The sequence below is a fragment of the Microcaecilia unicolor genome, chromosome 2 (genome assembly GCF_901765095.1).
Source record: "Microcaecilia unicolor chromosome 2, aMicUni1.1, whole genome shotgun sequence".
NCBI classification, from domain to species: domain Eukaryota; kingdom Metazoa; phylum Chordata; class Amphibia; order Gymnophiona; family Siphonopidae; genus Microcaecilia; species Microcaecilia unicolor.
Window position 1 is genome coordinate 585,493,596 of NC_044032.1, and position 26,685 is coordinate 585,520,280.

Consider the following 26,685-nt stretch of genomic DNA (forward strand, 5'->3'; position numbering starts at 1 on the left):
GGACTTTCAGGCTCATTACCTGGATAATATTGCTAAAAATCTCTGCATAGTGTCCTGTCCAGAGAATTCAGATAAAACTGTGATTAAAAGGCGAAGCTTCTCAATGTTTAAAAAAGTTTGGGCTCCTTTAGATTTGTGTTTTCAAAATGCTAAGGGATTATTTTGAATGAAATCACAGCTTATTTGTAATATGGGACAATTCAATCCCTTACTGTATCTTCCAGTTGGTACATGAGTATTTTCCTCACAGCTGATACTCAAGTTAAAGCGAATGCTACATACCTGTAGAAGGTATTCTCCGAGGACAGCAGGCTGATTGTTCTCACTGATGGGTGACGTCCACGGCAGCCCCTCCAATCGGAAACTTCACTAGCAAAGGCCTTTGCTAGTCCTCGCGCGCCCATGCGCGGCCGTTTTCCCGCCCGAACCGGCTCGTGTTCGTCAGTTCTGTATGTAGCAAGACAAAGACAAGGGAAGACACAACTCCAAAGGGGAGGCGGGCGGGTTTGTGAGAACAATCAGCCTGCTGTCCTCGGAGAATACCTTCTACAGGTATGTAGCATTCGCTTTCTCCGAGGACAAGCAGGCTGCTTGTTCTCACTGATGGGGTATCCCTAGCCCCCAGGCTCACTCAAAACAACAACCATGGTCAATTGGGCCTCGCAACGGCGAGGACATAACTGAGATTGACCTAGAAAATTTACCAACTAACTGAGAGTGCAGCCTGGAACAGAACAACAGGGCCCTCGGGGGGTGGAGTTGGATCCTAAAGCCCAAACAGGTTCTGAAGAACTGACTGCCCGAACCGACTGTCGCGTCGGGTATCCTGCTGCAGGCAGTAATGAGATGTGAATGTGTGGACAGATGACCACGTCGCAGCTTTGCAGATCTCTTCAATGGTGGCTGACTTCAAATGGGCTACCGACGCTGCCATGGCTCTAACATTATGAGCCGTGACATGACCCTCAAGAGCCAGCCCAGCCTGGGCATAAGTGAAGGAAATGCAATCTGCTAGCCAATTGGATATGGTGTGTTTCCCCACAGCCACTCCCCTCCTATTGGGATCAAAAGAAACAAACAATTGGGCGGACTGTCTGTTGGGCTGTGTCCGCTCCAAATAGAAGGCCAATGCTCTCTTGCAGTCCAATGTGTGCAGCTGACGTTCAGCAGGGCAGGAATGAGGACGGGGAAAGAATGTTGGCAAGACAATTGACTGGTTCAGATGGAACTCCGACACAACCTTCGGCAAGAACTTAGGGTGAGTGCGGAGGACTACTCTGTTATGATGAAATTTGGTGTAAGGGGCCTGGGCTACCAGGGCCTGAAGCTCACTGACTCTACGAGCTGAAGTAACTGCCACCAAGAAAATGACCTTCCAGGTCAAGTACTTCAGATGGCAGGAATTCAGTGGCTCAAAAGGAGGTTTCATCAGCTGGGTGAGAACGACATTGAGATCCCATGACACTGTAGGAGGCTTGACAGGGGGCTTTGACAAAAGCAAACCTCTCATGAAGCGAACAACTAAAGGCTGTCCCGAGATCGGCTTACCTTCCACACGGTAATGGTATGCACTGATTGCACTAAGGTGAACCCTTACAGAGTTGGTCTTGAGACCAGACTCAGACAAGTGCAGAAGGTATTCAAGCAGGGTCTGTGTAGGACAAGAGCGAGGATCTAGGGCCTTGCTTTCACACCAGACGGCAAACCTCCTCCACAGAAAGAAGTAACTCCTCTTAGTGGAATCTTTCCTGGAAGCAAGCAAGATGCGGGAGACACCCTCTGACAGACCCAAAGAGGCAAAGTCTACGCTCTCAACATCCAGGCCGTGAGAGCCAGGGACCGGAGGCTGGGATGCAGAAGCGCCCCTTCGTCCTGCGTGATGAGGGTCGGAAAACACTCCAATCTCCACGGTTCTTCGGAGGACAACTCCAGAAGAAGAGGGAACCAGATCTGACGCGGCCAAAAAGGAGCAATCAGAATCATGGTGCCTCGGTCTTGCTTGAGTTTCAACAAAGTCTTCCCCACCAGAGGTATGGGAGGATAAGCATACAGCAGACCCTCCCCCCAGTCTGAAGGCATCCGATGCCAGTCTGCCGTGGGCCTGAAGCCTGGAACAGAACTGAGGGACTTTGTGGTTGGCTCGAGATGCGAAGAGATCTACCAAGGGGGTGCCCCACACCTGGAAGATCTGTCGCACTACACGGGAATTGAGCGACCACTCGTGAGGTTGCATAATCCTGCTCAACCTGTCGGCCAGACTGTTGTTTACGCCTGCCAGATATGTGGCTTGGAGCACCATGCCGTGACGGCGAGCCGAGAGCTACAAGCTGACGGCTTCCTGACACAGGGGGCGAGATCCGGTGCCCCCCTGCTTGTTGATGTAGTACATGGCAACCTGGTTGTCTGTCTGAATTTGGATAATTTGGTGGGACAGCCGATCTCTGAAAGCCTTCAGAGCGTTCCAGATCGCTCGCAACTCCAGAAGATTGATCTGCAGATCGCGTTCCTGGAGGGACCAGCTTCCTTGGGTGTGAAGCCCATCGACATGAGCTCCCCATCCCAGGAGAGACGCATCCGTGGTCAGCACTTTTTGTGGCTGAGGAATTTGGAAAGGACGTCCCAGAGTCAAATTGGACCAAATCGTCCACCAATACAGGGATTTGAGAAAACTCGTGGACAGGTGGATCACGTCTTCTAGATCCCCAGCAGCCTGAAACCACTGGGAAGCTAGGGTCCATTGAGTAGATCTCATGTGAAGGCGGGCCATGGGAGTCACATGGACTGTGGAGGCCATGTGGCCCAGCAATCTCAACATCTGCCGAGCTGTGATCTGCTGGGACGCTCGCACCCGCGAGATGAGGGACAACAAGTTGTTGGCCCTCGCCTCTGGGAGATAGGCGCGAGCCGTCCGAGAATCCAGCAGAGCTCCTATGAATTCGAGTCTCTGCGCTGGGAGAAGATGGGACTTTGGGTAATTTATCACAAACCCCAGTAGCTCCAGGAGGCGAATAGTCATCTGCATGGACTGCAGGGCTCCTGCCTCGGATGTGTTCTTCACCAGCCAATCGTCGAGATATGGGAATACGTGCACCTCCAGCCTGCGAAGTGCCGCTGCTACTACAGCCAAGCACTTTGTGAACACCCTGGGCGCAGAGGCGAGCCCAAAGGGTAGCACACAGTACTGGAAGTGACGTGTGCCCAGCTGAAATCGTAGATACTGCCTGTGAGCTGGCAGTATTGGGATGTGTGTGTAGGCATCCTTCAAGTCCAGAAAGCATAGCCAATAGTTTTCCTGAATCATGGGAAGAAGGGTGCCCAGGGAAAGCATCCTGAACTTTTCTTTGACCAGATATTTGTTCAGGGCCCTTAGGTCTAGGATGGGACGCATCCCCCCCTGTTTTCTTTTCCACAAGGAAGTACCTGGAATAGAATCCCAGCCCTTCTTACCCGGATGGCACGGGCTCGACCGCATTGGCGCTGAGAAGGGCGGAGAGTTCCTCTGCAAGTACCTGCTTGTGCTGGAAGCTGTAAGACTGAGCTCCCGGTGGACAATTTGGAGGTTTTGAGGCCAAATTGAGGGTGTATCCTTGCCGGACTATTTGGAGAACCCACTGATCGGAGGTTATGAGAGGCCACCTTTGGTGAAAAGCTTTCAACCTCCCTCCGACTGGCAGGTCGCCCGGCACTGACACTTGGATGTCGGCTATGCTCTGCTGGAGCCAGTCAAAAGCTCGTCCCTTGCTTTTGCTGGGGAGCCGAGGGGCCTTGCTGAGGCGCACGCTGCTGACGAGAGCGCGCGCGCTGGGGCTTAGCCTGGGCCGCAGGCTGTCGAGAAGGAGGATTGTACCTACGCTTGCCAGAAGAGTAGGGAACAGTCTTCCTTCCCCCCAAAAATCTTCTACCTGTAGAGGTAGAGGCTGAAGGCTGCCGGCGGGAGAACTTGTCGAATGCGGTGTCCCGCTGGTGGAGCTGCTCTACCACCTGTTCGACTTTGTCTCCAAAAATATTATCCGCACGGCAAGGCGAGTCCGCAATCCGCTGCTGGATTCTATTCTCCAGGTCGGAGGCACGCAGCCATGAGAGCCTGCGCATCACCACACCTTGAGCAGCGGCCCTGGACGCAACATCAAAGGTGTCATACACCCCTCTGGCCAGGAATTTTCTGCACGCCTTCAGCTGCCTGACCACCTCCTGAAAAGGCTTGGCTTGCTCAGGGGGGAGCGCATCAACCAAGCCCGCCAACTGCCGCACATTGTTCCGCATGTGTATGCTCGTGTAGAGCTGGTAGGACTGAATTTTGGCCACGAGCATAGAGGAATGGTAGGCCTTCCTCCCAAAGGAGTCTAAGGTTCTAGAGTCTTTGCCCGGGGGCCCCGAAGCATGCTCTCTAGAACTCTTAGCCTTCTTTAGGGCCAGATCCACAACTCCAGAGTCATGAGGCAACTGAGTGCGCATCAGCTCTGGGTCCCCATGGATCCGGTACTGGGACTCGATCTTCTTGGGAATGTGGGGATTAGTTAGAGGTTTGGTCCAGTTCGCCAGCAATGTCTTTTTTAGGACATGGTGCATGGGTACAGTGGACGCTTCCTTAGGTGGAGAAGGATAGTCCAGGAGCTCAAACATTTCAGCCCTGGGCTCGTCCTCCACAACCACCGGCAAGGGGATGGCCGTAGACATCTCCCGGACAAAGGAAGCAAAAGACAGACTCTCGGGAGGAGAAAGCTGTCTCTCAGGAGAGGGAGTGGGATCGGAAGGAAGACCTTCAGACTCCTCGTCAGAGAAATATCTGGGGTCTTCTTCCTCCTCCCACGAGGCCTCACCCTCGGTGTCAGACACAAGTTCACGGACCTGTGTCTGCAACCTCGCCCGACTCGACTCTGTGGAGCCACGTCCACGATGGGGGCGTCGAGAGGTAGACTCCCTCGCCCGCATCGGCGAAGCTCCCTCCGCCGACGTAGTCGGGGAGCCCTCCTGGGAGGCGACGGCAGCCGGTACCGCACGCGGCACCGACGCCGGAGACCTCACCTCGGGCGATGGGCCAGCCGGCGCCACGCTCGACGGTACCGGTGGCGCAAGCACCGCCGGTACCGGAGGGTTAGGGCGCAACAGCTCTCCCAGAATCTCTGGGAGAACGGCCCGGAGGCTCTCGTTCAGAGCGGCTGCAGAGAAAGGCATGAAGGTCGATGCAGGCGTCGACGTCAGAACCTGTTCCGGGCGTGGAGGCTGTTCCGGGCTGTCCAGAGTGGAGCGCATCGACACCTCCTGAACAGAGGGTGAGTGGTCCTCTCGGTGCCGATGCCTGCTGGGTGCCGACTCCCTCTGCGACACAGAGCTCTCGGTGCCGACACGGGAAGGAGACCGATGACGATGCTTCTTCGACTTCTTGGAACAAAGCATGTCACCGGAGCTTCCTGGCACCGACGAGGAGGACGTAGAATCCAGCCGTCGCTTCCTCGGGGCCGAGGCCGAAGGAGGTCGGTCTCGGGGGGGGCTGTACCGCAGGAGCCCTCAGGGTAGGGGGAGACCCACCCGAAGGCTCACCGCCACCAGCAGGGGAATGGACAGCCCTCACCTGCACTCCAGACGAAGCACCACCGTCCGACGACATCAGCCGACGAGGTCCCGGTACCACCGACGTCGATGCAGCTGTCCGATGTCTCAGCGCCGATGCAGAGGGCCGATGCCTCGATGCACTCGATGCACTGGCGGCCGAGGATGAAGTTCTGGACGCTGAAGACGTCGATGCACTCGAAACCCCCGGTGCCGATGCCGACGAAGAGCCCGAGAACAAACGTTCCACTGGGCCAATCTCGCTACCTGAGTCCGCTTTTGCAAAAGGGAACACAGACTACAGGCCTGCGGGCGGTGCCCAGCCCCCAAGCACTGAAGACACGATGCGTGCCTGTCAGTGAGCGAGATGACCCGGGCGCACTGGGTGCACTTCTTGAAGCCGCTGGGAGACTTCGATGTCATGGGCGGAAAAATCATGCCGGCGAGATCAAAAGTCAAAATGGCGGAAAAGGCACCCGAAAAACAAGGGGAAGAAAACTTCGACCCGAGGCCTAAAAGCGGCCTACCCCGACGACGAAAGAAAACTTACCGGGGCGAAAAAGCTGAAAATAGCGGGGGGAAAAAAGACCAAGGAGTCTTTTTCCACACAGAATGGTTTTTTTTTTTTTTTTTGAAACAACACGACGAACGCGCAAGGTCGACTTTGCAGGGCCCGACACGGCGAAAACACGACCGTACCGAGCACGGCCAAAAGAAGACTGACGAACACGAGCCGGTTCGGGCGGGAAGACGGCCGCGCATGGGCGCGCGAGGACTAGCAAAGGCCTTTGCTAGTGAAGTTTCCGATTGGAGGGGCTGCCGTGGACGTCACCCATCAGTGAGAACAAGCAGCCTGCTTGTCCTCGGAGAATAAACTTATCCAGTTGGACCTCAATGCTTCCAAGCTTTGACAGATCTCCAAGAGATCACACTTTGCTCAATATTTATATGAGCGCCAATGCTATCATTGGAGCTAGTCTTATCATTGGTCCTGTTTCTTGTTTATTCCTAAACGGACCTAGTGCTCACCGGTCAATGTAAAAAAAAAAAAATAGGGGAAAAACCATTGGCCCTCGAGCTCTACGCCCTATCAATATATCACAATGCTGAGAGGGAAATATTCAATGATAAAGCTAGTTGAAATCTGTCTACCACTAACTTTCTTACTTATACTTTTATTGTCTTTCTTGTTTATGCTGAAACAAGTTAATCACTGACTGGTAGCGCTATAGAAATGATTTATAGTATAGTACTGTAGAGAACATTCTAACATTAGATTTTCCAATAATACATCACCAACTGTCCACTTATCTTATACGATAGTCTGTCACTCTGCTTGTAAATAGTTATATAGATGGTGAATACTCGTTTCTCCACACCGCTAGCTCTTTGATGCCGCTGACATCAGCTGTTCCTGCCGACTCACAAACATCAGCTGTTCCTGTCGGTTTAATACCGCTATCCTCAGTTGTTCCTGCTGGCTCTTTTTTCGGTTCGTGCTCTGATGCCACTGACCTCAGCTGTTCCTGCCGATTTTTTTCTTTTTTCTAATGTGTCTTCTCCCAGTAGTTGTAAAATCTTCTCCAGATTCTCATCCTCAATTTCACCTCCAACGTCTCGTTAATATTTTGTTTCGCAAATTACTCTTGCTGCCTCAGGAAGGAAAACTGCAACCCAGCATTATCCATGGACGATTTCTAGCCTCAAGATGGCCACGGTTTTTAAATGAACGCCTTGTCTCTGTACCAACCAATCAGCACCCGTTTTCAATTTAAAGGAGTATATATCCCTAAAAAATGCTTTCCATTCAATATTTTTATTCATACCCTCTGGTGCGATGGTCTTATATTTAAAAATAAATCTCTGTTCTTTTTGCCAGAGCTGGTTTTTTTTGGTGGGAGGGAGGTTACATTGACCGGTGAGCACTAGGTCTGTTTAGGAATAAACAAGAAACAGGACCAATGATAAGACTAGCTCCAATAATAGCGTTGGCACTCATATAAATATTGAGCAAAGTGTGATCTCTTGGAGATCTCTCAAAGCTTGGAAGCACTGAGGTCCAACTGGATAAGTTTATTAAGTTGAGTATCAGCTGGGAGGAAAATACTCATGTACCAACTAGAAGTTACAGTAAGGGATTAAATTTAAACCAGTGGTTCCCGTAAGTTAGATTGTGTTGGGTAATATGGGACAATGTAATGTGTTTGTATAATTCCGGATTGTTTCTTTGTTAATAAAGAAACTGAGCTAAAAAGTACCCTTACTATTGGAATTTAATTGAAATGTTGTCCCAACAAGTTTTTTATGTGTCCAAACACATTTACAGTGGGGGAAATAAGTATTTGATCCCTTGCTGATTTTGTAAGTTTGCCCACTGACAAAGACATGAGCAGCCCATAATTGAAGGGTAGGTTATTGGTAACAGTGAGAGATAGCACATCACAAATTAAATCCGGAAAATCACATTGTGGAAAGTATATGAATTTATTTGCATTCTGCAGAGGGAAATAAGTATTTGATCCCTCTGGCAAACAAGACCTAATACTTGGTGGCAAAACCCTTGTTGGCAAGCACAGCGGTCAGACGTCTTCTGTAGTTGATGATGAGGTTTGCACACATGTCAGGAGGAATTTTGGTCCACTCCTCTTTGCAGATCATCTCTAAATCATTAAGAGTTCTGGGCTGTCGCTTGGCAACTCGCAGCTTCAGCTCCCTCCATAAGTTTTCAATGGGATTAAGGTCTGGTGACTGGCTAGGCCACTCCATGACCCTAATGTGCTTCTTCCTGAGCCACTCCTTTGTTGCCTTGGCTGTATGTTTTGGGTCATTGTCGTGCTGGAAGACCCAGCCACGACCCATTTTTAAGGCCCTGGCGGAGGGAAGGAGGTTGTCACTCAGAATTGTACGGTACATGGCCCCATCCATTCTCCCATTGATGCGGTGAAGTAGTCCTGTGCCCTTAGCAGAGAAACACCCCCAAAACATAACATTTCCACCTCCATGCTTGACAGTGGGGACGGTGTTCTTTGGGTCATAGGCAGCATTTCTCTTCCTCCAAACACGGCGAGTTGAGTTCATGCCAAAGAGCTCAATTTTTGTCTCATCTGACCACAGCACCTTCTCCCAATCACTCTCGGCATCATCCAGGTGTTCACTGGCAAACTTCAGACGGGCCGTCACATGTGCCTTCCGGAGCAGGGGGACCTTGCGGGCACTGCAGGATTGCAATCCGTTATGTCGTAATGTGTTACCAATGGTTTTCGTGGTGACAGTGGTCCCAGCTGCCTTGAGATCATTGACAAGTTCCCCCCTTGTAGTTGTAGGCTGATTTCTAACCTTCCTCATGATCAAGGATACCCCACGAGGTGAGATTTTGCGTGGAGCCCCAGATCTTTGTCGATTGACAGTCATTTTGTACTTCTTCCATTTTCTTACTATGGCACCAACAGTTGTCTCCTTCTCGCCCAGCGTCTTACTGATGGTTTTGTAGCCCATTCCAGCCTTGTGCAGGTGTATGATCTTGTCCCTGACATCCTTAGACAGCTCCTTGCTCTTGGCCATTTTGTAGAGGTTAGAGTCTGACTGATTCACTGAGTCTGTGGACAGGTGTCTTTCATACAGGTGACCATTGCCGACAGCTGTCTGTCATGCAGGTAACGAGTTGATTTGGAGCATCTACCTGGTCTGTAGGGGCCAGATCTCTTACTGGTTGGTGGGGGATCAAATACTTATTTCCCTCTGCAGAATGCAAATAAATTCATATACTTTCCACAATGTGATTTTCCGGATTTAATTTGTGATGTGCTATCTCTCACTGTTACCAATAACCTACCCTTCAATTATGGGCTGCTCATGTCTTTGTCAGTGGGCAAACTTACAAAATCAGCAAGGGATCAAATACTTATTTCCCCCACTGTACCTTTGTAGAAATACCTTTCTCCATATGTGGGTAAAAGTGCACTAATTTACAGCACCCATACTTTTCCTTCATAAATCATGGGGCAGAGTTAGGTTAGGAGAGTAAACTGTTTGGTTGAACTTTCACTCTATGCAGATTATTTTCATGTAATTACTTTGCAGTTGCTCCCCTGCAGGTGCCAGAATGGTGCACACAGGCTGCATTTTTAAAGGGAAACTGTGAGGAGATTCACTTTGAACATGAGCTTCCAGACTGAGGGACTGCAAGATCCACAGGAAGATTCAAAATTGTTTTCTTACTAGATGGTTCAAAGGCACATAGTAGGGTTTTTCGTTCACTTGCAAACTATTTTGGTATTTAGAAAGACCTTAAAAACTTTATTTAAAAAATATGTACTACCTAAAAATTTAATTGTGTTGGATATTATGATTGTAATTCCTGGATTGTTGCTCCCATCCAGGTCTTTTTTTAATTTTGTAATCAGAATAGAACTGTTCCGATATTTGCGGAATAGAAGTCTTGTGTAACATAACAGCATGCGAACTAGAGCTGTTTTTCCATAGTAGAATCTGTCTCATTTTCTGAGTTATGCCCTTTCCTTTTTTTTACGAAAAGTGGAAAAGCACTCAAAGAAGATTTGTACAAATAAATACAATATATCGCTTATATTTTGCCATTCCAAATCTTCAGGTTCATTTCCGAGTACAATAAGAAAGCCAATGAGTCACTGGGATGTTACAAGAAGTAAGTTATAAAAATAAATTTCTAAAAATTTAGAATAAAGAACAGTTTTCAGTTTCTCAGAAAGCTCATATAGTCTATATCAGACCTAATGCATACTGAAACACTGTTCCAAAATTGTTCGCTTGGTAAGTGGGCCATGTAATAAAGATTCTCTCTTTTATATTTTATATTGGATGCTAATCTATATAATTGAGGAGGAGTTTACTCTCCTCACGTAAGGTTCTTATGTGATAGGGGTAAGATAAATAATGACAACATGTAAGATGGAGCAAATCCATGGAGTATTCTAAATATTATAGTATATAGTTTAAAAATTGTATATGCCTCTATTGGCAACCAGTCTTGTCTTTGCAAAAAAGGGGGTCACTAGATCAAACCTATGTATTTCCCTATAAAATGTTCCTTATTTACCTCATTCCACGTCTTTTAGTGGAAAAATGGGACCTAAAAAAATCAGAGAGACAGACTTTAATGGTGCCTACATTTCTTTATAGAATGCTAACCCATGTGGCTGAAAATGTACTTATATTTAAGGCCCACTCTTTTTCATCATCCCTACAGGTGGTGCTTATGCCCACACCTACGTTATCTAAATGGTTGTATTCTATAATTTATATGCATACTGGTGCACTCTGCCCAAACTCCGCCCCAGTGCATGCCCACTGGCAAAGTGTGAACCATAGCATATACTTTTTCGTTATTTGGTTTTCTATAGAAGGTCATCTCCATGCATAAGTGGCTGGAATACTGCCATTTTAAGTGGCTCCTTATAAGATTACCCCATAAGTCCTCTCACTGCTGATATAAGGCACCAAGTCTTCACTCACTCTTTGGGCTTGGCATATTTTGTATCTATGAGAAAAATACTCACTGGGTGTATTCAAAACTATTTAACTGGCCAGGCACAGCTCCTGGCCAGTTAAATAACTTTTCACTGGCTAAGTGCTAATATTTAGGGGTCCTTTTACAAAGCTGTGTTAAGGGCCTACATGCATCCAGAGCGTGCCAAATCAGCATTATCGCCCAGCTACCGAGTGCCCAGTAAACACGCGGTAGGAAATATTTTCTATTTTCTACTGCGTGCGGTGGTAAACGGCAGTGGACGTGAGCTGCATGCCTACCGCCCAGGTAGCATGTGAGACCTTACCGCTAAGTCAATGGGTGGCAGTAAGGTCTCAGGCTGAAAACGGATGCGCGATGGTTTCTATTTTACCGAATGTCCATTTTCCGGCCCCTTATAAAAAAGCCCCTTTTCTAGGACGCGGCAAAACCTGGCCCAGTGCACGCTCAAAAGGTACTTATGACTAATTGAGTTTCTGCCAGATACTTGTGGCTTGGCCACTGTTTGGAAAACAAGATACTGGGCTAGATGGACCATTGGTATGACTCAGTTTGGCTATTCTTATGTTCACACTGCCGCAGACCACTTTTTGCCACAGCTTAGTAAAAGGGCCCCTTAGTGCGAGATAGCTGGATATCTCTGCTGAATATTAGTGCTTAAGGCATAGCGGCTAACCGGTTACATCGCGCAATATAACCAGCTAGCCATGAATATTCAGTGCTTGGCCAGCTAAGTTTAAGTGGCCAAATCAGGCCCCCTATATAGCAGGCCTACCTTTGGTCACTATAAATTTGACCAGCCAGCACTGGCCAGTTAAGTTTAAGTCAGCCAAAACAAACTCCCAGATGTTCAATGCCGGTCACCAGAAATGACCCAGCACTGAATATCCGGGCTCAGAGTTGATCACAGCACTTAGCCTTCTTGCCTCCTAAACGCTGAATATCAGACGTCAGTGCATAGATTCAACAGACACAGATCTCAATGTATTACCATTGTAATAGTTTATATTTTATTTATTTATTTTTATTTATTTATTGCATTTGTATCCCACATTTTCCCACCTTTTTGCAGGCTCAATGTGGCTTACATTACATTATGAATAGTGGAAGTACATAAGAAAATAGACATTTAGTATTGCAAAGGATACTTAGCCATCTATCCCTCCTTCAATCTGTTCAGAACTCTGCTGCACGTCTTATATTCCGCCAGAACCAATCTACTCATATTACCCCTCTCCTCAGGTCACTTCACTGGCTTCCAATCAGATACCGCATTCAGTTCAAGCTTCTCCTTCTTACCTACAAATGCACTCAGTCTGCTGCCCCTCACTACCTCTCTACCCTCATCTCCCCTTACGTTCCCACCCGAAACCTCCATTCACAGGACAAATCCCTCCTCTCAGTACCCTTCTCCACCAACGCCAACTCCAGGCTCCGCTCATTCTGCCTCGCCTCACCCTATGCTTGGAACAACCTTCCGGAGCCCTTACGCCAAGCCCCCTCCCTGCCCATCTTCAAGTCTTTGCTCAAAGCCCACCTCTTCAATGCTGCTTTAGGCACCTAACTCTCACCTTTCAGGAAATCCAGACTGCCCCAATTTGACTGCTCCTATCGGACTGACTGTTCACTTGTCCTTTAGACTGAAAGCTCTTTGAGCAGGGACTGTCCTTTATGTTAAATTGTACAGCGCTGCGTAACCCTAGTAGCGCTTTAAAAATGTTAAGTAGTAGTAGTAGTAGTAAAGGATCTTGGGTAAAATGATAATGAGAAAGCATGATAGTATTATAGCAAGCAAATATCGTAAGGCATTTCTGGATATATGTGTAAGAGATCACATTTGTTGATCTTTTTGGTATACCTTGTTAAAGAGATGGGTCTTCAGTAGCTTGTGGAAGTTAGTTAATTCGTAGATCGCCTTTAGATTACGCGGTAGCGCGTTCCAGAATTGGGTACTCAAGTAGGAAAAGGTTGACGCATGCGTTAGTTTGTACTTTAGGCCTTTGCAATTGGGGAAGTGGAGATTGAGGAATGTGCGGGATGATTTGGTAGCGTTCCTGGGTGTTAGGTCTATCAGATCTGACATGTAAGCTGGGGCATCTCCGTGAATGATTGTGTAAACTAGGGTACATATTTTGAACGTGATGCGTTCTTTGAGTGGTAACCAGTGTAGCTTTTCTCGTAGGGGTTTTGCACTTTCATATTTAGTTTTACTGAATATGAGTCTAGCTGCTGTGTTCTGGGCTGTTTGAAGTTTCTTGATTATTTGCTTTTTGCAGCCAGCATAGAGTGCGTTGCAATAGTCTAGATGGCTGAGTACCATTGATTGTACCAGGTTACGGAAGACAGTCCTTGGGAAGAAAGGTCTTACTCTTTTTAATTTCCACAATGAGTAGAACATCTTCTTAGTTGTGTTTTTCACGTGATTCTCAAGTGTAAGGTGACGATCAATGGTAACTCCAAGAATTTTTAGGGTGTCTGAAATTGAAAGTTTTAGTTTTGGTGTGTTGATGGTAGTGAATTCGTTCGTGTTGTGTTGAGAGGTGAGTATTAGGCATTGGGTTTTTTCTGCATTGAGTTTCTGCATTGCTGGAATGCATCCGTCCATGAATGCATGATATGTAGACTCTGATTGATGTCATTGGAGATTTCCTTTAAATCTTGTTTAAATGGGATATGGATCGTAACGTCGTCTGCGTATATGTATGGGTTGAGGTTTTGGTTTGATAACAGTTTGGCCAGGGGTATCATCATTAGGTTGAATAAGGTCTGTGAGAGGGGGGATCCTTGTGGAACTCCGCATTCAGGTATTCATGTGGCTGGTGTGGACGAATTGGATGTCACTTGGTATGATCGTGTGGTTAGGAACCCCTTGAACCAATTGAGAACGTTGCCTCCATTTCCGAAGTACTCTAGAATATGTAGCAGTATTCCATGTCGAAGGCGCTGGACATGTCAAATTGTAGAAGTAGTATGTTCTTGCCAGTTGCGATCAATTGTTTCAGTTTAGTCATAAGAGTGACTAGTACTGTTTCAGTACTGTGGTTAGACCTAAATCCTGACTGGGAGTCATGAAGTATTGAGAATTTGTTTAAGTAATTTGTGAGTTGTTTGGTCACCATTCCTTCCGTTAGTTTGGTTATTAAGGGAATGGATGCTACTGGTCTGTAGTTGGTTAGTTCACTAGCACTTTTTGTTGCGTCTTTAGGTATGGGGGTGAGTAGTATGTTTCCTTTCTCCTTCGGGAAGATTCCATTTTGTAGCATATAGTTCAGATGATTCGTTAGGTCTGCTATAAATTGTTGAGGGGCAGATGTCATAAGGTTGTTTGGGCATATGTCTAGTTTGCAATGAGATTTGGCAAATCTTTTGAGCGTTTGGGAGATGAGATCCTCTGATAGTATTTCGAAGTTGGTCCAGGTTCTGTGTGCTGGGTATATACCAGGGTCTGGATCTAGACATTCAAGGAGATCGGCGTAGTTGATGGTGCTGACAGGTATTTTGAGTTGTAGTTTCATGATTTTCTCATTGAAGTGTTTCGCGAGATTATCTGCTCCTGGTGTATCTGTGCTGTTGGTTGTGACTGGTGTGGTATCTATTAGTTGATTCACGAGTTGGAAGAGTTTATGCGTGTCCTTGTAGTTTGGTCCAATTTTGGTTTTGTAATATAATCTTTTAGCTTGTCTTATGGTTGACTATGTTACTATGGTATACTTATATTTTCTTTGGAGTTGTTTCCAGGCGTTAAGTGAGGGGTCGTCTTTTTTTTTTCCACGCACGTTCTAACCTTCTAACTTGTGTTTTAAGTGTTTTCAGTTCTTTATTGAACCATGGCATTGAGTTCTTTCTGTGTGAGGTTCTGGTTTGAGTTGGTGCAATATTGTCTAATATTAATCTGCATCTGTCGTCCCATTCTATGAGAAATTGGTTTGTATCTGCCTTAATTGTCCATCCGTTGTGGTAGATCTGTTGCCAGAATTTTACTGGGTCTATTTTTCCTCTCATGGTGTAGGTTTTTCATTCTTGTTTGTTAAGTAATTCTTTCGTTTGTCATTGGAGGGAGATGTTTGCTTTATAATGGTCTGACCACGGTGCGGGTGTCCATTTTGTGTCTGTTAGTATAAGGTTTGAGTCGGGATCGAATTTGTATGTGATAATGTCTAGTGTGTGTCCTTTAGTGTGAGTTGGTTGTGTGTTTGGTCCATGCAGATCCCAGAGTTGTAAGAATTCTTTGCATTCTTGGGTGCTTGTTGAGGTGAGATCTTCAAAGTGAAGGTTGATGTCTCCTATTATGATAAGGTTTGAGGTAGAGACGCAGGAGTTCGAGATGAAGTCCATAAAGTGTGTTTGGGAGTCTTGCCAGTTGCCTGGCGGTCTGTAGAGTAGGACTGCGTTAAGGTGCTCTTGTAAGTTTGGGTGATTAATTCTTACTGAGGCGATTTCAAGTTGTGGTAGGATGGATTCAGCTATGGTTGTGATGGTGAACTCGGATTTGTATATTATGGCTATTCCTCCTCCTCTTTTTCCGTTTCTTGTCCAGTGGGTGATTTTGTATCCTGGTGGGCATAAATCTAAGATTATGGGGTCTTTAAGGTCGTGCATCCAAGTTTCAGTACTGAATAGGAGGTCAAGTTTATCTGTAGTGATCCAGTCTGTTATAGTCTCTGTTTTATTTGCTACTGATCTGGCGTTTAAGTGTCCCATTTGGATTGAGTGGTAAGGTTTGGTTTGGTACATCGATGTGCTAATTTTTATTAGTTGCCTGTTTTCTTGATATCTGTTTTTTTTGTGTCCTTTCTTCCCTTTCTGTTGGTTATTACCGTATGTGTTTGTTTTTCCTTTTAGTTGATTGTCGTTCATTTGGTCCGGTAGGCTGTGAATGGGTTGTCTTATATTCAATTGTTTCAGCTAAACTTTGTACCAAGCTTCAACAGCTTCAGAATGTTGCTTCCAAACTCATTTTTTGCTTGAAGAAATATGACAGAGTGACACCAGAACAGACTCATGTGCACTGGCTTCCAGTACAAGCTAGGATCAAGTTTAAGCTGGCATATTTGATATATAAGTTTTTTGATGGTACCAGACCTATCTAGTAAGTGTGCTTTCATTTCCTGGTAACTGCAGATCATCCAGATCATTTGGATCTTGACTTGTTTATTTTCCTGCAGTATCTGGGATACGTTATAAAAATTATTTTGAGAATTCGGTCTCTTATCAAGCTGTTAGACTTTGGTATTCATTACCGTGCGAGTTGCAAACTGTGCCTCATTATTCTTTCTGGAAATCTCTGAAGACTTATTTGTTTTGTCAATATTATGCTTAGATATAAGCTTATGTACTTTCTGATACATAAATAACAGCTTGATGAAATTGCCATTTATATGTGTAGCCAATCTAGACTTCTAAGGGGGGAAGTTGTCAATGTGGGCTATCAAGAAGACATGTTATTTTACTGTTAACCCTGTAATTACTAATTTGGTCTCATTGCATAACATAGCAAATGACGGCAGATACAGACCTGAATGGTCCATCCAGGCTGCCCAACATATGTGTAGATGGCCGGACTGCAAGGATTTCAAGGAGACGTGGTTTGGGCAGTCCAATTATTTATCCATGCATTTTCCATTTTACAATGGGAATAACATCAGCTCTTGCACCAGCCCCAGGTGACACATAGATTTCATAAAAGTGCTGGTTTTCAGCCAGAGCTTTAAATGAAGAACTGAGGCGGCAATTGTCCTTAATCTCCCATTTTTTGCTTTTGTCTTAAAAAAAACAGTTTGGCAACTTTGCTAGTTAACTGTTGCCGCTTAGATATATAGGGGTCCTTTTACTAAAGTGTGCTAATGGATTCAGCGTGCACTAATGAATTAGTCTACGTTAGCGCCCCGTAGTAAAAGGACCCCATAGTTTGTGAAACAGTCCACTATAGTATAAGTACTGACAAATATGTGGAAATAGCCAAGTGATGCCAGCGCTTGTTGTCTATGTATAGTTCTGTAAAATCACTGTTCCTGCTATAAATGTTAGCAAACACACATATATAGTATTTTCTGGAAGTTTTATACTTATTTTACAAAGACTCTGCATTCAGGAGACCCTTTTGCAAAATATCAGGGCTATATGCGCACCGCAAACCTGGACGTCCCATTTTCCACATAAGAGTCCTTATGCAGAATGGGACTTAAAATCTACCAAAGGTAGCTACTGTGACACGTTAGGAGAGAAGATATGATAATAGTGAAATATAGTATCCAAGTTCCAATTCCTCATCATCTACCAAGTATATTTATCAGAAATAGATACATTGACTGACCTCAAAAGTCTGCATTAATACCTGTGCAACAAGCAGAGCTTCCTTAAGTTGACCTCTTGAAGTAAAAAAATTGGCAAGCTTCTTCACATCCCCAGTAGCTATACAATAGGGAATGACATTATCATTTTCTTCCTGAATCAGCTGGTCTGCTCGTCTGGTGAAGAAAAAACTTTGCTTTTTAATATTAGATCAGGTGGAGGGAAAGGGTTAAGAACTACAGAATGTCAAATAAATGTAAATTAGACGACACATTTATACAGGTAACCTGAATAATACATTAGGACAGTGGTTCCCAAACCTGGTCCTGGAGGCACCCCAGCCAGTCAGGTTTTCAGGATACCCATAATGAATATTCATGCGAGAGATGTGCATGCACTGCCTCTACTGATTGCAAATCTATTTCACAAATATTCACTGTGGGTATTCTGAAAACCTGACTGGGGTGCCTCCAGGACCAGGTTTGGTAATCACTGCATTAGGATGTAATGCAGATATCACTACAGCATTTAGTTGTTAGGAATGACTGATTTACATCAATTCATGAAGATTGAAGTGAGCTTTTACAACAGGACACATTATTTCCATTGGGCCCTGTGGCAAATATCGGGGCCCTTTTACCAAACTAAGGGCCCTGTTTACTAAACAGCGTTATAGGTGTGTTAATGTTAACCATGTATGTGCCTACACTATCCCTATAGGCGCCTACATGGTTAGCATGTGCACTAAGTGTAGGCACGCTAAAAACACTAACGCACCTTAGTAAACAGGGCTCTCAGATAAACAATGGCCTTAGTGCATGCTTATGCAGATCATTCCTGCGTGCTAAGGCCATTTTTACTGAATGGGTAAAATGACCAAGTTTCTGAGTTTTGCAATTATTTGCCATGTGCTAATTTTCTCAATAGTGCATGGTCATTAGTGGGTGAGCAGTAAGAGTCCACACACTAATTGGCTAGCGCCAAGGAAATATCACTGTACTAAATGATTCATGCAGAACATGCCTACTCTCCATCCCATGACCCGCCCCAGTGCTGAAAAAATAACATCTATATTTTAGTGTGTGGGAAGCATGCGACACTGCCAAAATTACTGAGCACACTCCGCCGTAAAGCATTTTAAGATTAGTGCTTACCGCTGCTTGGTAAAAGGACCCCACTGTGTGTTAATGGTGTTCACACGCGCTGATATTAAATGACCCCTTAATAAATTATGAAAAACTGCATAATTTCTTGATCATCATAATAGATAAAGAGATAGTTAAATCCAAATAGATACTTGCTGTGAAGAAATCTAAAAAGATATAACTTTGTATAATTTTCCAGATATTGCTAGGCTTTTGCAGCCCTTGCTAATGTGATCATAATGGGGTTAATTTTATGTACGGTAAGTAGCATGGCATCTTGCAAGTTTTGGGGATCCTACCAGGTACAAGTGACCTGGATGGCTATTGTAAACACACTAGCTTTGAGGAGGAGTTTTGCTTTTACCTAGTGGTGAAGCAATTATTCACACCATTAAGGATAGACAGACTCCTGAAGTAGACATTGCTTTGCCTGAAACACAGTTCCATGTCAAGTTTAACCTCATTTACTTCTTTGTATATATTCCATAAATATTGACACTTGACCTCTGGGCCTCTTTTGTGCATTGGATATCCACTGGTCTTTCCCTAATTTTTGTGTTTTTGGCTATTGCTAGAAACAGGATACTGAACTGGATCTTTGACTGACCCAGTATGGCAATTCTTATGCTCTAATTTCTTATGAGTTTCCATGTGTAAAGCTTGTTTTACCCAAAGAAAAAGTTATTATAAAATTGCATGGCTGCCGAAGGCATACCATAAACATCCATCTTAAATACTATATAATAAGACTATACAGGACCTAGACACAACCGAAATCTTATCACTTGACTGATTAACCTTTTTGTTATTAGTGAACAAGCACTACCACTTCAATCCTTATGTCGAATATGATCTCTCCATAGTCGACGACCTAATGTATGTTATAATCCAGTTATTACTCAGGAACCTTCATGCAATACCATAATGTATTCTTCTTTACCATGTATGTATGCACATGGTATATATATATATATATATACCATGATCTGTTCCATGTATGTTACCATGTAGGTATGCACCTTAACGCAACACCATTTGTAATTCTGTTACCCGGAAATGGCAACCGCCATTACGGCAAATGTAAGCCACATTGAGCCTGCAAATTGGTGGGAAAATGTGGGATACAAATGCTACAAATAAATAAATAAACATGCACACTTTTATATAGACCATGCATAGATGTTCCAGGGCATAGTTGTGATGAACATACATATTTTATAAAACACACTGGTACATATGTAGAATATATGCAAAAATTTACACCATCTTCATAACAGGTTCAAATTTGTGAATGTGAACTTAACCACTACTGAGTAGCATTTTAGAAATGAAGTTCAAGTTGAAATTGAGACGTCCATCTTGGGTGTCTCAAATTCTGCTAGTATTTTAGGACAGGTTCTCCTGACATACAGTCTGTTGTACAATGCTTGGAGAAATTAATATTTATGTGCTGGTTGTGTTCAGCACGAACATCCATTCTAGAAAAATAAATATCTACATAGTAATATATAGTAATACAGAGGGGTATTTTTAATATGACGTCTGAGTCCAATTGTAGATATTTTGCTGAAAATGTCTAAAATTCTCATCATGAACATTGCAATTTTTGACATTTCTTTTGGTTTTGAAAATTGCTAGTTTACAGACTTTTTGTGCTTAGTATGGATTTTTTTTAGGTAACATTTTCAAAAGAAAACCATCACAGAGACAGAGAGATGACTGTGTGGCCCCATTTCTAGTAAACTAGAAACACAGACAACCCAGCAGAGCAGAGGGACAGCCTAGTGATCAGGGCAATGAATACCACATTAAGGGATCCAAGTACAAATACCACCTTAGCACCCTTATTTCAATTGTGAGCCCTCCAGGAACACCTAAAAACTTACTGTACCTAACTGTACACCATTACAAAATTCCTCAGGTCTGCAGGCATCTCCTGCCTTCAGCTGGTATTTTATGAGCTTTGGAAGGCTGTCAATTTCCATCACAAATGTACTAGTTAGAGTGGGATATGGACCTGGGCAGTGGCGTAGGAAGGGGGGGGGGGGCGGGAGGGGTGGTCCGCCCCGGGTGCACACCGCTGGGGGGTGTCGGCTCCACTGTTTCCCCGCTCCCTCTGCCCCAGAACAGGTTACTTCCTGTTCCGGGGCAGAGAGAGCAGGGAACCAGCGGAGCCGACGCAGCTCCCAGCAATGTACACTCGGGGCAGACCGGCCCTCCCTCCCGCCCGCCCGCTCCCTTTCCTACGCACGCGAGTGGTAAGAATGCACCTGGGTCCCTTTCTGTATAGTCCACTGCACTGACCACTAGCCCACTCCTGGGGCCAGCTTGCTGCTGTAATAGGAATGACCATAATATCTGAAGCTGCCACAGAGCCTGGTATGTACTATCACATCTTTAGGGGGTGAGAGAGGGTCAGTGACAACTGGAGGATTAAGGGGGAGGGGAGGGGTCATGCCTTAATCCCTTCAGTGGTAACCTTGTCAGTCAGGGCACCTTTCTGTGACTCAGTCATGAGTAAAACAGGTCCAGACAAAAATGTCCCAATTTTTTCCTAGACTTGTTATCTTGTTCCATTATTCCTGAAAAACGTCCACATTCTGAGCCCAAACAAGCCCCCTTGTAATTTAAATGGACTGCAGAGAAAACGTTCTCAAATCTGAGTTTCGGAATCATGACTTGGACATTTTTCATAAATTCATAGCATGTGTTTCAATCTAACATATATATTTTTGATCTTTATCTGACCTTGTCATTCTCAGGGCACAGACCATAGAGGTCTGCCCGGCACTGGACATACTCCCCAACTACTGGTGTTGCCCTTGAAGCCCACTCTAGCCTTCCTTCCTTCCTTTCTTTCTTCCTTATTTATTTCCCGCCTAGACCCAAGCGGTTTACTATTTCATACAGGTACTGGCTCTGTCCCAAATGGGCTCACAATCTAAATAATATATTGTACCTGGGGCAATGAAGGAATAAGTGACTTGTCCAGGGTCATATGGAGCTGCAGAGGGAATTGAACCCTGTTCCCCAAGCTACTGTACTAACCACTAGGCCACTCCTTAACTGTTTTGCCCCCAATTTCTTTCCATATAGGAAAACTTTGTGTTTATTGGAAGTAATGTCTGACTCAGCTCAGAGGAACCAGTGCCTGTAAATACAACTTAGTAAAAGGGCCCCTAACTGCCTTAAATGAGCCCCATAGCAACCTATGTAAATGTAAGTCTATGTGCTTTCAAAATTCACCCATAGACTAACAACTAAGGTCTTTTCCTCTTCCAATAAGATGTTTCATTGACATTATTGATATAGTTGTGCCTGTACAATTTATAATTTGTGATAGAAAAAAGGCATGCTTTTTTAAGCTTGTGAAGTACATTTGGAGTATCTTAACATCTTGACTGTATGGTAAAATTATGTATCATACCTGATAATTTTCTTTCCATTAATCATAGCTGATCAATCCATAGACTGGTGGGTTGTGTCCATCTACCAGCAGGTGGAGATAGAGAGCAAACTTTTGCCTCCCTATATGTGGTCATGTGCTGCTGGAAACTCCTCAGTATGTCGATATCAAAGCTCCATCCGCAGGACTCAGCACTTAGAGAATTACACCCACAAAGGGACACTCTGCCCAGCTCACCACCGCCGAAACGGGGGAGGGGAATTAACCCAGCTCATCCCCACACAAGTGGGGGAGGGGAATCCATTCAGCTCATCCCCGCGGAGCGGGGGAGGGACACCACACCCGCCGATGCGGGGGGATCTGGCTTATCCTGCAACCGCAACCGCGGGAGGAGCTGACTGACCCTAACACCGCCGAAGCGGGAGGGGTACAAAGCTGCCCTACAGCCGCACGAAGCGGGAGGGAGTGCCGGCAGAATTTAAATCTCAATCCAGCCCCGTAAAACGGAGGGGAGAGGAATGCAGCAGCTCACTGTAACACAAACTCGTCTCAACTCTTGAAGAATCCAAGTGAAAGAAGAACTTGAACACGAAGTCCTCCTGAAGTAACTGAAGGCTAAACTTGAACCTAAAATTCAACCAGAATATAAACAGTACAGATATCTGGGAGGGGCTATGGATTGATCAGCTATGATTAATGGAAAGAAAATTATCAGGTATGATACATAATTTTACCTTCCATATCATCAAGCTGATCAATCCATAGACTGGTGGGATGTACCGAAGCAGTACTCACCCAGGGCGGGACATAGAAATCCCTGACCGCAACACTGAAGCTCCAAACCGGGCCTCCGCCCGAGCAGCCACAGTCAAGCGGTAATGCCTGACAAAGGTATGGGCCTTCCCCGCGGCCACCCAAGCCGCTGCAATGGCTTCCTTGCCCATCTTGCCACTGTAGGCTTAGAATCCTGCAGACCCTTACGAGTACCTGTAAACAGGACAAACAGATGATCCGATTTCCGGAAATCATTGGTCACTTCCAAGTATCTGATGATGACTCGTCTCACATCCAGAAATTGAGAGCAGAGTATTCCTCTGGGTAGACCTCCCTACGAAAGGAAGGGAGACAGAGCTGCTGAATCACATGGAAGCGAAAAACAATCTTGGGCAGGAAGGAAGGCACTGTGCGAATAGTCACTCCTGCCTCAGTGAACTGCAGAAAAAGCTCTCGACATGAGAGTGCCTGGAGCTCGGAAACTCTTCTGGCTGAAGAGGTAGCCACCAAAAAGACTGCTTGCAACGTCAGGTCTTTCAGAGATGCCCTCGACAAGGGTTCAAAAGGCGGCTTCTGCAATGCTCTTAGCACCAGGTTGAGATTCCACGCAGGCACCACTGAGTGCAGAGGAGGGTGCAGGTGATTAACTCCCTTGAGAAAGCGCACCACATCTGGCTGCGAAGCCAGGGAAGCACCCTTCAGGCGGCCCCTGAAGCAAGCCAGAGCCGCTACCTGAACTTTCAGGGAACTGAGCGACAGGCCTTTGTCCAGACCTTCTTGCAGGAACGCCAACACTGAAGAAATTGGAGCAGTGAAGGGAGAAAGTGAGCCTGCTTCACACCACGCTGCAAAGATACGCCAAACCCTGGCGTAAGCAGTAGAAGTAGAGCGCTTCCTCGCTCTCAGCATAGTGGTGATGACCTTGTCTGAGAAGTCCTTCTGTCTCAGACGCTGCCGCTCAATAGCCAGGCCGTAAGACCAAAGGGGGAGGGATCCTCCATCACCACGGGACCCTGATGCAACAGGCCCTGCTCTGCTGGCAGTCGCAGAGGTCCGTCCACTGAGAGCCTGATCAAGTCCGCATACCAGGGACGTCTGGGCCAATCCGGACCCACCAGGATTACCCTGCCGGGATGCTTTGCCACCCAGTCTAGCACCCTGCCCAACAAGGGCCAGGGCGGGAACACATAGAGAAGCTCTTGTGTCGGCCACCGTTGGAGAAGAGCATCTACTCCCAGGGATCGAGGGTCCCGTCCTCTGCTGAAAAAGCGCGGCACTTGGCAATCGGCCGATGACGCCATCAGATCTAGGCTCGGCTGGCCCCAGCGCTTCGTGATGCCCAAGAACGCCTGAGCAGATAGCTGCCACTCTCCGGGCTCCAAGGTATGGCGACTGAGAAAGTCCGCCTTGACATTCATGACTCCAGCAATGTGGGCCGCTGACAGCTGTTCCAGGTTCGCTTCCGCCCACTGGCATAGATTCATGGCCTCCTTGGCTAGAGGGGCGCTCTTGGTACCTCCCTGGCGGTTGACATAGGCCACAGCCGTGGCATTGTCCGACAGGACCCGTACAGGCTTCAACACCAGTACCGGGATGAACTCCAACAACACCAACCGAATGGCTCTGAGTTCCAGGAGGTTGATAGACCACTTGCCTCTGCAGGAGAGCAGAGCCCCTGCGCTGTCCTTCCCAAGCAGTGGGCTCCCCAGCCCATCAAAGAGGCGTCTGTCGTGACGACAATCCACTCCGGGGTCACCAGAGGCATTCCTGCAGACAACTTGTCTGTCTGCGTCCACCAGCTCAGCGCCTTGCGCACTGCTGGGTCCAAGGGAAGGCGCACAGCATAATCCTCCGACATCGGAGTCCAGCGCAGCAGCAGAGATTGTTGTAGTGGTCTCATATGAGCCCTGCCCAGGGCACTACTTCCATCGTGGCCGTCATAGAGCCCAACAGCTGCACGTAGTCCCAAGCCCGAATAGGAGAGGCTACTAGGAACTAGTCCACCTGAGCCTGAAACTTGACAATCCGATTGTCTGGCAGGAACACTCTGCCCACTTGGGTGTCGAATCGAACTCCCAGATACTCCAGGGACTGAGTCGGGCGCAGCTGGCTTTACTCCCAGTTGATGATCCAACCCAGGGAGCTCAAAAGAGCAACCACCCGGTTCACAGCTTTGCCGCACTCTGCATAAGAGGGGGCTTGGATCAACCAGTCGTCCAGATAAGGATGGACTTGAACTCCTTCCTTCCTCAGGAAGGCCGCGAAGACCACCATTACTTTGGAGAAGGTCCGCGGAGCAGTAGCCAACCCGAACGGGAGGGCTCTGAACTGGAAGTGTCGGCCCATTACTGCAAAACGCAGAAAGCGTTGATGAGGAGGCCAGATGGGAATATGCAAGTACGCTTCCTTGATGTCCAAGGATGCCAGGAACTCTCCTGCCTTCACTGCCGCTATAACAGAGCGGAGGGTCTCCATGCGAAAGTGCCGAACTTTCAAGGCCCAATTGACCCCTTTGAGGTCGAGGATAGGCCGTACAGAACCTCCTTTCTTTGGAAACACAAAGAAAAAGGAGTAACATCCCTTGCCAAGCTGAGTTTCTGGCACCGGAACGACCGCCCCCAGGCGGATCAGATTGTTCAAGGTCTGCTGCACTACCACAGCTTTGACCGGAGACTTGCAGGGAGAGAGTACAAACCCGTCTTTTAAGGGTCGGCAGAACTCTAGCTTGTAGCCGTCTCTGATGACTTCCAGCGCCCAAGCGTCTGAAGTTATTGTGGTCCACTCGCCCATAAACGAGGACAGCCGTCCTCCAATCTGCACTGGGGCGTGGACCCAGGCCCCGTCATTGGGTACGAGACCCTGGGGGAGGACCGGAGGGAGCACCTCCGGGACGGCGGTCTCTGCGAAAGGAATGCTGCTTGGGGGAGAAGTTCCTCTTGAAGGAAGAGGGGGCAGAGGAGCCCGACCTGCCCGGGCGGTACCGACGGGTTTCCTGAAACCGTCCTCTGGAGGTACCAGGGCAAGTACTAGCCCGAGCCCTGACCTCTGGTAACTTCTTGCCCTTAGACGTGCCGAGATCGGTCACGATTTTGTCCAGCTCGACCCCAAAGAGCAGCTTGCCTTTAAAAGGCAATCTAGCCAGGCGGGATTTAGAGGCGTGGTCAGCAGACCAATGTTTCAACCAAAGCCACCGCCGCGCAGAGATTGTCTGATCCATGCCTTTCGCTGAGGCCCTCAAGACATCATACAGCAAGTCTGCCAAATAGGCTTAGCCCGATTCCAGGGCCGGCCAATCAGCCCTCAAGGAAAGATCCGAGGGGAAAGCCCGCTGCACCATAGTCAGGCACGCCCTGGCCACATAGGAGCCGCAAATTGAGGCCTGCAAACTTAAAGCAGCTGCCTCAAAGGACGACCTTAAGGCCGCCTCCAATCTTCTGTCTTGGGCGTCCTTTAGGGCCGTGCCACCTTCCACCGGCAACGCCGTTTTCTTAGTCACCACAGTGATTAAAGAATCCACGGTAGGCCACAGATAGGCCTCACGTTCACTTTCAGTCAAAAGATAGAGGCGGGACATAGCCCTAGCCACTTTAAGGCTCGCTTCCGGGACATCCCATTGAGCCGCAATTAAGGTGTGCATGGCATCATGCACGTGGAAGGTTCTAGGCGGGCGCTTCGTCCCCAGCATAATGGCAGAGCCAACAGGGGCTGAGGGAGAGACGTCCTCCGGAGAGGAAATCTTCAAAGTGTCCATGGCCTGTACCAACAGGTTGGACAAATCCTCTGAGCTAAAAAGCCGCGCTGCAGAGGGGTCATCCGCTCCAACCGAGCGGGGATCCGTCTCCTCCAAGGAATCCGCAAAGGACCGTTGGGAGACCTCAGATACGCTGCCCTCATCTACATCGGAGGAGACAAAGTCCTCCAAGGCCTGTGAATCAACCCGAGGGCGTTTACCTCTGGGAACCTCAACCTCTTTACCAGACGAGGGAGCAGGGGCAGCGTTTTGCATAAGGAAGGCC

General features: G+C 46.9%; 1 protein-coding gene across 1 annotated transcript in view; it reads right to left on the minus strand.

Annotated features, from left to right (window-relative positions):
* WDR17 (WD repeat domain 17) overlaps positions 1 to 26,685 on the minus strand; it is a 272,532-nt gene that overhangs the window by 51,711 nt on the left and 194,136 nt on the right. The window contains exon 19 of the mRNA XM_030191530.1: positions 17,388 to 17,520. Within this exon, the coding sequence (XP_030047390.1) occupies positions 17,388 to 17,520 (133 nt within the window). The remainder of the gene's footprint in view (positions 1 to 17,387; positions 17,521 to 26,685) is intronic.